The sequence below is a fragment of the Anopheles cruzii genome, chromosome 3, assembly GCF_943734635.1.
Source record: "Anopheles cruzii chromosome 3, idAnoCruzAS_RS32_06, whole genome shotgun sequence".
Lineage (NCBI taxonomy): Eukaryota > Metazoa > Arthropoda > Insecta > Diptera > Culicidae > Anopheles > Anopheles cruzii.
In genome coordinates, this window is record NC_069145.1 from 84,486,120 (window position 1) to 84,496,277 (window position 10,158).

Sequence of the window (10,158 nt, forward strand, 5' to 3'; positions counted from 1 at the left end):
AATCTACGGTTGTAATGCACCTCACGAAACTGGTGAACAATTTCAATCCATTTTAAAAGTCAATACTCGCTACGAGTTGCTTCGGTTGCTCCCATTTTACTAATGCCTAACCCGATAACCAAATAAATGGCTGCCTTCAGAAACGCGGTCTATCAATTGAAGTGTTAGAAAAATGGCTTACACTCGAAAAGGTCACTAATTTTTGCCCCAACTGTATGCGAACCGCAATCACCACGGACCATCGGAACCGAATTGCCCGCGTGGAATGTGGCACCAGAACCGAGGACCGAGTTATTTGGTTCAATCAAAAGTCGTTCACTGATGAAATGGGAATTGGGTTGTATCGGCCGCCCTGCGGTGCTGTGATCAAATTGCTGCCGGAAAAGGTCTCGCCGATTGTGTGTTCCATTTTTTAGCGACCTTCACATTCTCTAATTTCAATTCCGCTTTCACTGCTTTTTACAGTTATAGTGTTCCGATATCATCGGAACATCGTCATAGCGTCCTGACGCAGGGTATCATTTTAAAACGATCTCCTAATGGCGTAGTAATGTAATGTCGTAACGAACGCCGTTAAAATAATCATCACGTGCCGGTGGCGCTTGATCCAGTCGCGAGTGAAACCACCTGTGTGCCTCTGGCCTACATTACTTTCCGGGACCGATACCGAAAGAACCGAAAATTCAGTAAGACGACATTGTCGGGGGACTCACTTTTTGCGCCAACGAAAGCCGGCGTCATCAAATTGCTAACATAACGGCCAATTTGCACGATTTGTCCGTATGTCGTACGCCGGCACACGACGCCAGACTCGACTTCCTGACCTCGACTTCGCTGTGGTGCTCAAGGACCGCCCAAAAAGACCGCCGTGAAGGACGCCACGTCTGCCTTGCGCTTGGCGTCGCTCCCGATTTCGGTTGAATGGAGATGAGATTTTTTGTTTTCGATTTTGCTTTCAGGAAGTGTGTCCAGGCCTTTCCGAGATCGTTTGTTGGCACGAAAATGACACGATAAGATGACCTCTTGAACGTCGACTTCGAGCGCAACATGAACAGCTCCATAAAAGTCTCATAAAAATCTAATTCCACGGCTCGGCCGCAAATGGTGTTAAAGTCATTGCCAACGTGCGGAATGATGTTTTAATGGAGCTCGAAAATGGAATGACGACGAATTAAATTTTGGAGCAAATCCTGCTCAGATTCAAATCCGATGCACTCGCGATGCGTCAATCATGCGCTCGTTATGTTAATTCGCAAAAACCCTCTCTTTAACGGTGCAGACGAATGGCGTGATTTAGTTCCAGCCCATTTCGGATGCATTTTGCGCTAAAAGAACGCAGTTTAAGGCACGTGCAACACACGAAGGACCCTTTTTCTTTACAGATCTGTTATGTCTTGCGACGCCGCCCACGGGAAAGATGTTTGATGTCAAGAATGTTTATGCTTACCTTTTTTTCCCCGCCGTTGCCTAACGGGTTTCCCTGGTCTAAGACACTTTTCGGAGCAGAATTCAGGAACAAAAAGTGCACGGTGTGGCGCACTTTCTGCAAAGCTCCAGATGTTTAGGCGAGCGCGTGTGTGTGTGTGTGGCGTAGTGATAAATGGACACGCGGGAAAAACTTTTCCATCCCACCAGCCAGCACCAGCGACGTGCATTTTTCGCGGCGCGGCTCGTTGGCGCGCGATGTGTAAATGCATTCGGACGTGGTGCACCGGCAGCGTACCGTCTGGGGCGCTAACGGGGACATTTGCGAGTCTCGTTGACTTTTCGTTTTTGCCAATATTTTCCTTACGGGTCCTTATATCTTCTTTTCGCGCGCTCCAATTGGTTTGGAATTGCATTGAGTTTTTTTTGGCCAAGTGAAACCTTGGACCAGTTTCAGTGCGCTCCGTTTCAATTTGGGCGCCCATATCCGTTCCTAATCCGCTTTCCGTGCGTGGGGGCCCAGTACGTCATGCGCCACAGAGGGCACGAAGTTACAGTAACTCCCATTAGGGGGAGCCCACCGTCGCCACCGATACGATGTAGGTGTTTTTGCTGCCCCGTACGCTTTATCCATTTCCGTTTTCTTGTCTCTTTTTCCCCCAGAGCTGTCAAATTTACATCCAAACTATTCGGAAGAGCCCTGTCCCGGCGCATCAAGGCGACGGTGCTGTACGCGACGGAAACTGGTCGCTCGGAGCAGTACGCCCGCCAGCTGGTCGAGCTGCTTGGTCACGCGTTCAACGCCCAGGTAAGTCTCGTCGGGGAGCGTTTTACCTTTGGCCGGTGGCCAATTTCGATCATCCGGGTTCATTAGAAAACTGATACGCCAGGATACGGAGAACGGAACGACGTGGATGCGGGACACGTGTCCAGGGTAATCAGGACTCGAACTCCGGAGCGGAGGCGGAATGGGACCAAAGTTTAGCCTTCGTTCGCTGCAGTTGAAAATGGTCACTTAAAGATACGGCTTCACTCGCGGGACTGCACTTTATAAATGCAATTTACCGGCAGATGGCAGCTGATTTCTTTTGTCGCTTCGAATAGTGGTGCTCCCCGAATGGTGTCCCCCGGATGGTGGTGCACAAGTAATTGAATTTTCTTGAATGTCCTTTTGCCCTTTTGCTCCTTAAATTCTCGTACACCGCAGAATAAGCAGCGATGCATTCCCCGGCTGCCGACCGGCCCCAGCGTACTCTTCCGGTGACGATAATGCGGGAAAAATTCTCGATTTTCCCAGCGCAATACGAGCCGGCCGACCACACAATGGCGTTGTCACCTTCTTCGAGGTTCGTTGAGCTCCCGATCCCGCCGCGTGGTCTTTTCTCTTCCACTCAGCGCCCGCAAAGAAGCTCACGGTGGAGACGTTCCACAAACGCGGCTCGGCGTGCCTCAAGCCGTTCGCTACTTGAGCGCTTGAGCTTTTACAATTTAAACTGTTTAAATTTGCCTGCCCTTTCGCAAACGTGTTGCATGTTTAAATACGCCCCAAAGAAGCGCCCCGGGCCCTTACAAACCCGCCCTTTCGCTCCATTCTGCTCAAGAGCCTCACTCGAGGAGGAGCATCCCCCGAGCAGGCAAACGGTTTGTGTTGACGTTCCGTTAGTGTTTACCTACGGGCTGGCTGGCGGGAAGATGCAGTTTTCGGAAGGGGAACGGGTCGGAAGAGAAAGAACTGGCTCACTCATCGTTTTCTTGGGACCCATCGGGGCCAACGGTGGTGCCCTCCTGCCAGTGACTCCCTAGAGGGTGCCATCAACAGCGTTTTCCACTATAACCATTATCCTGACGACGTGGCCATTTTCACGTAAATATTTTGTGCCACTGAACAACACTTTTCCTTACTCCGACCTCAGAGTTCCAGCTAGCGAAAAACGCTTCACCAAACAAACTTCTTTCCCCGAAAAAGGGCACCAGCATAGCTACATTAAATAGCCGGAGGAATGCTCCCAATAGGGGACACACATTTAAAAGCCCGCAAAGCCGAATCAAAAGCCACCGAACGACGGACGTAAAATTCCCAACAAGCACAAGTACGTGCGGCAAATCCTGCAGGTGCCTCGTCGCGTTTGTTATCGTTCATTAACAATTGTTGAGTCCTTCTTCATTCGCACACCGCCACCGAGCGGGATGGGGATTTATTTCTGAGTTTTTCCTGCTTTACAACATCCTCTTCCCATCGGTCGCCCCGTCGCACTCGCCTACTGTGGTGTTTTCCGCGTCAATCACGGCGTCCGGAGCGAGGCCTGGTGTGGCTTACAAATTGAAATTATGTTCGAGCAATTTACTTTGAGTTTTTTGGCCACTGCCACATTGGATTACGGCTTCTGGTTGATGGAGATGATGAATCGCTTGTCCGGCTGCTGGCGAACCCTGTTTTGGGGGTATCGTACTCGAACTTCGTCGTTCACTGTGTGCTGTCATCAGCGTTTCAGTTTAATTTCTAACTTCTGCGGAGTTATTATCGTAAATCAGTTGCATTCATAATTCATAACTCCTTACTTTTCGGAAATATGGCGAAACATGTTTCCTAGAACAAACAACTCCGCTAAAGGTCGGAGCTAAGGAAACATCCCGAATACCGATAACTTACCGTGGGAAGGTCTTTATGTTATCATCCGTATCGGAAGGGGATTTATGTTGCGCTCCCTGTCCTGAACCTTCAATCTGGTCCGTTTCTTTATTCTAACACACTCGCATGGCCTCAGACAGCAGACCAGCGAACAGCCGTTGCTGACTGTTTCTGACTATTGCTCTTCCTCATACATATTGCCCGTCGTACAACATATGACGCCGGCTAGGACCAGGAATTTCAATCGTCCGTAGTTTTGCGCTCCACCAAGCACAACCGAAACACAAATCGAACGACGAAAATTGGACGCAAACAGTAACAGGCGGTTCTTGCGATTTCCTTGGGATAATATTGCTTTCTGGCGCTGGCTTTCGTTCCAGATCTACTGCATGTCGGACTACGATATCTCGTCGATCGAACACGAAGCCCTGCTGCTGGTGGTTGCCTCCACGTTCGGCAACGGTGACCCACCCGAGAATGGCGAGGTAAGTTCGAGGTATGATGTCGCAATTATGCGAACGGTGAATCCGCTTCCGCTTTCCTGCCCGTAGATGACTAGCCAATGACTGGTGATTAATTCTGTCCCTGTTTTTACTTGGGATGGTGCCTCTTAGGATGGTAATTAAGCGCCCGTACTCACTGCACAACAATAAACCCAAATTAACTAGCTTGTAGTCATTTAGCGCCATTAAAATTGGTATCCTTAGGCCGAGTCGATTGGTCGGTCGGTACAGAACAATCGGTACTAATGCTTCTCGTGGGGCCTTCGAAGGGGCCACTACGACACGAACCACTCCATCGGATGCGGTTTGCTGTGGGAACGCTTCTTGAGGATGAATGTCCTCCCGCAACCGAGCTGGTGTGAGCTAATGAAGTGATGAAAACGTTAGGCTTGGCTGACTACCATCGCGTGGGAAAGACGCTTTCGCTAACCACAACCAAATTAATTGTCTGGGATCGTAAATCGTACTTCAGTTGCCCTTTTTGGGGTCTTTACAAAGGGTATGCCGGTTCTCTGCGATGTGCCGAAAAACGAGCGTACTGAAAGGACACTGATTGAAAACAATAACTCTTTTCGAACCCACCTCTCAAGAGATGTACAAGAAACGGTTGATTAAAAATGACTGCCATTAAGCAAAGTTTTCTAATCTGTTCAACGGATTCACCAACGAATAACGACCGCCATGCAGCGGAACGGCTTCCGAATATGCTTCCAAAAGCCACTCGACCACACTTCCGACACTACCAGTGCTTTGCGAAATTATATCTTTTACTTAACGCACTCTGTTCCATCGACCCCGCCTCGTTGACCCCGCGTTAAACGATGTTCCAAAACGTGGCCCATAACCGATACCGTCGGCGGCAGACAGACCATGAATAATGAATTCGGGCTGAAAGCGCGCGATGAGAACGGGAAATCACACGTCGAAAGAGGTTTAACATTTCACCAAACTCGGTGGACGCACTTCCGGCACGGGGCCACCTCGGGTCGTTTTTTTTCTATTTTACGAGAGCTTCAAGAGCCAGCTCATTCATCCCAAGCCGGCACTCTGTTAATGTTGCCTTTCGTCGGAGATGAAGACGTCGTACGGTCGACGGAGCACCGAGCCGAGGAAAATAATAATGCTGCCCGATCCCGAGAGCGTTATTCGTTCATCTTTATTTATGGATGTCGTTATGTTGCGTGTTTGAATCGTTTCGGATACAACCCTCGGTCCCGGTGTTCAGCACGAATTAGGATGTACATCTGTTTCTTGCTTCCGTTTGGACGTGTGCCGACGAGAGGTGCCGTCATCATAATTCGTAGGGATATGTTTTAACAAATTAAACTAATGCTTCGCTGCAAAGTAACAGTTAAAGACCGGCTAACGACACTAACGAATCCTTCCGAAGGGGTTTTCTGGCTAAAAGAAGTCCTACCTCACTGAAAGTGTGCAATTTACGTGTCCTTTTTTATTTCCATGTTTTGGTTTGCAGTCTTTAAAGTACTTGTTGGAGCACAGAAAGCGCAAAACGGTCAGTACGGGAAGTAGGATGGCCCGGCGGCTCGAGAATGATCGATCGTCAGAGTAGCGTCCCGACCGCAACCGATGCGATGTGTTGCGATGTTAAAAATTCAGCTTACCACCCGCTTGCCGGTTCCGTATTAATGTTTTCCGGTTTTTTTTTCTCTGCTCCACTTCACCGGCACTGCTCGCTGGTCAAACCTGCTGGTCAAACATGGCCACAACAATAGCTGTTTGCACAGGACCTGTACGCGATGAAGCTGCACGAGAGCGGCAACAACCACGTGCACAGCGAGCTGACGATAGCCGCGTCGTCGAAGTCGTTCATCAAGGCGAACTCGCGTAGCGATCTGGGGAAGTTCGGTTCGCTCGGTGGCCGCAAGATCGACCGGTTGGACTCGCTCCGTGGGTCCACCACGGACACGCTGTCGGAGGAGACGTTCGGGCCGCTCTCGAACGTCCGGTTCGCGGTGTTTGCGCTCGGTTCGTCGGCCTATCCAAACTTTTGCGCCTTCGGTAAGTACATCGACAACATTCTCGGCGAGCTGGGCGGCGAACGGATGATGAAGATGGCGACCGGCGATGAGATCTGCGGCCAGGAGCAGGCATTCCGCAAGTGGGCCCCGGAAGTCTTTAAGGTGCGACACGAGTTAGTCTAGGTGCTGCCTAGGATACTGAGCTCTTCCATCCGCCCGCAGATTGCCTGCGAAACGTTCTGTCTCGATCCGGAAGAGACGCTCTCGGACGGAGTCTTTACGATGCAGAGCGAGCTGTCGGAGAACACGGTACGGTACGCGCCGGTCACCGAGTACGAGTCGCTGGACCGGGCGTTGGCCAAGTTCCACAACAAGAAGTCGTGCGAGTGCGTGGTCAAGCGGCATCCCACCAATCTGCACCTCGAAAAGAACAGCACCGAGCGGTCAACGATTTTGCTGGAAATCGTCGCCGAAGGGGTAAGCACAAGCTACCGTTCCAGCTCCAGCTCTAGGGTTTGAGCTTTTCCCGAAAGCTCGCTATTATAGTGAGCTTTCGGTGAGAGCATTTGTAGTGTTCTGCGCGCAGCGTGCCTTGAAGCTGTGTTTTCGGTTTCTTTCAGATCGATTACGAGCCCGGTGACCATGTGGGTATTTTCCCGGCCAATCGAAAGGAAATCGTCGACGGCATCATCGAACGGCTGACCGGCGTATCGAATCCGGACGAGGCGCTCCAGCTGCAGGTACTGAAGGAGAAGCAAACGCAAAACGGTAAGTGTCGGTCAAACCATGACCTACACCAAGACCTGTACAGAACCGTACAACAGTCGCGTAAACACATCGCTGTGCTCAACAGGTGTCTACAAATCATGGGAACCACACGAGCGACTTCCGGTCTGCTCGCTCCGCACACTGTTGACCCGATTCCTGGACATCACGACACCCCCGACGCGCCAGCTGCTCACCTATCTGGCCTCATGCTGTGGCGAAAAGGCGGACGAAGACAAACTGCACATGCTGGCGAATGTGAGTCCAACGCGGGTCCAACGACCCGGGTCGATCGGCTTCTAAACTCGCTCGCCCTTTCGCAGGAACCCTCGGTTTACGAAGATTGGCGCTACTGGAAGCTGCCGCATCTGCTGGAAGTGCTGCAGGAGTTCCCCTCCTGTCGGCCACCGGCGGCCGTGTTGGTGGCCCAACTGAACCCACTGCAGCACCGCTTCTACTCGATCTCGTCCTCGCCGCGCATGTTCTCGAACGAGATCCACCTGACGGTGGCCATCGTAACGTACCGGGCGGAGGATGGCGAGGGTGCCGAGCACTACGGCGTGTGCTCCAACTATCTGGCCAACCTGGAGGCGAACGACAAGATTTACCTGTTCGTGCGCAGCGCTCCGTCGTTCCACATGCCCAAGGATCCGGGCAGCCCGGTCATACTGATCGGGCCCGGCACCGGCATCGCACCGTTCCGTTCGTTCTGGCAGGAGTGGGACTACATCCAGACGGAAATGGGCGAATCGAAGGTATGGTTCTCGGTCTCGGTCCAGTCTGTCCAAGTACCAACCCGGGGTTTGTTTTACGATTGATAGGTCCCCAAGGTGTGGCTGTTCTTCGGGTGTCGCACCAAGAGCGTCGATCTGTACCGGGACGAGAAGGAAGAAATGTGCACCAAGGGTGTGCTGGACCGAGTCTTTCTGGCGCTCTCGCGTGAGGTCAACATTCCCAAGGTAGGACCCTAGGGTTTCTGAGACTCCACTTCGGACATCGTCACTCCCGCAAGTGTCCCATTCGCAGACCTACGTCCAGGACCTGGCACTGAAGGAAGCCGACTCGATATCCGAGCTGATACTGAAGGAGAAGGCTCACGTGTACGTGTGTGGCGATGTCACCATGGCCGAGCACGTGTACCAGACGCTGCGCAAAATTGTGGCCAAGCACGAGAATCGCACCGAGTCCGAGATGGAGAAGTACATGCTGACGCTCCGGGTAAGTCGCCACCCGTCGACGGGTTGTTTTCGTCGTGATGCTCACGATCGTTGCTCGTGCACCAGCGACAGCTGTCGGAATGCTTGGAAACGGTATCGAATCACACCCGGGAGTGGCACCCGATTAGACGGCACGATCTACAATTTGTTTTGCCTCTCATACCCGGAGGACGGGCGGCGCAAGCGATCATGAGCCGGGCCACGTGTCCTTGTGCAGGGAGGGTGGCGAACGATCGGTTAATAAATGATGTTTACGACTGCGAAGATGTTCCTCGCAGACGCCAGTTAATTGATCCCGCGATCTCACGATACTGATACGGCGCGTGGCCTGCTGTTGGCGCTGGAGATGTCTGGTCCGGGCGAGATGGTGAGCAATTAACACTTTGGCCGTTCGATTCCCGATTGGAAAGACTTCGCTTCGCTTTCAAACGACGAACCCCTCGATTTGGAGCATTTAAAGCGTTAGTAATTGATTTCTTTCACAGTTCGTAGCTTTGTTTTTGCAATGTTGTGTGAATCTTAATGTTTTTTTAAGATGCCTCACGTTTTTGGGCCAGAATAAATAACAAACGGTCATTAAGTAGTCATGTTGAAGGTAAAGTAAGTCATTACACTTCAACGCGACTCAGTGCCAGAAACGTTCAACTAAACGCCATTGGGAGTTAAGTGGTTCCACTATGTGTTCGATAAACCCATTTTATTGACGATCACGCCACCAACGATCGGAAGGAAGCCGTATGGTTTTTATATTCATTTTGGCGCGTGCGATGCGCATGACGGGCGAGATTTGTATCAATGTCCAGAACGTGCCGGTGGCTCCCCCTTGGGTCACCAATTGATCGGGGGTGCATCGCATCAATCTCGAACGGCCGATCGATCGGTGCCTTGAAGAAGCGCCAGCATTACGATCACGTAGCCGCTCGGTGAAGGTTTCCGCTTGCGGGCTGATCGGACCTACGGACTACGGCGTAAGGCACAGAAAACAATCGATCGTTGCGACCGGTCAACTTCCGTAGCCAGCATTACAGTGCGGATCCTCCAATGTCCTCCGGCCAGGTCATTCACAGCAAGCAAATGGAGATGTAATGAGCGGGTTGCTTCCGATTTTACATCGATTAGGACCATGTTTATTTGCACCCAATTGGTACCGCCAGCTACTGAAACCGAATTATTATTTGATTACTTTAACTGCAAACAGGATGAAAATCGCTATCACGAAGACATTTTCGGCATCACGCTTCGGACGGCGGAAATTCACAACAAATCACGTGCTACGGCTCGCATCCGGATGGCTTCGCAGCCGTAAGTGGCACGTGGAGACGAGAACAACCTGCACAACACAAACGTGGTAAGCAATAAAAGGATGATGACGCTCCGGCACCGGCACACAGCGCCCCAAGCAGGGTGTCGGATCCGCTTTGGTCACCAGACGGATGAAGTTTTAACGTGAGAAACATCAATAATAATATTGAAAATCAAAAACACACCTTGGACGTGCTCGTCAACGAAGCAATTCTTATAATAAAATACATACCTTCGACCTTTCTTCAGAATTAAAGTACATTAAGAAGAGTTTCAGCGCTCGAAGGGCCGAGGGCCGTTGGTGCGGATGGTAACGACCAAAACTGTAACGCCAAACA

General features: G+C 51.3%; 1 protein-coding gene across 1 annotated transcript in view; it reads left to right on the plus strand.

Moving 5' to 3' along the window:
• Window positions 1-9,824, plus strand: part of LOC128274281 (nitric oxide synthase) — a 45,252-nt gene extending 35,428 nt beyond the window's left edge. Inside the window, exons 10-19 of the mRNA XM_053012421.1 lie at window positions 2,089-2,233; window positions 4,435-4,539; window positions 6,291-6,698; window positions 6,759-7,013; window positions 7,157-7,304; window positions 7,390-7,559; window positions 7,625-8,056; window positions 8,123-8,260; window positions 8,328-8,519; window positions 9,717-9,824. Coding sequence (XP_052868381.1) covers window positions 2,089-2,233; window positions 4,435-4,539; window positions 6,291-6,698; window positions 6,759-7,013; window positions 7,157-7,304; window positions 7,390-7,559; window positions 7,625-8,056; window positions 8,123-8,260; window positions 8,328-8,519; window positions 9,717-9,824 — 2,101 coding nt within the window. The remainder of the gene's footprint in view (window positions 1-2,088; window positions 2,234-4,434; window positions 4,540-6,290; window positions 6,699-6,758; window positions 7,014-7,156; window positions 7,305-7,389; window positions 7,560-7,624; window positions 8,057-8,122; window positions 8,261-8,327; window positions 8,520-9,716) is intronic.
• Window positions 9,825-10,158: the final 334 nt, after the last annotated feature.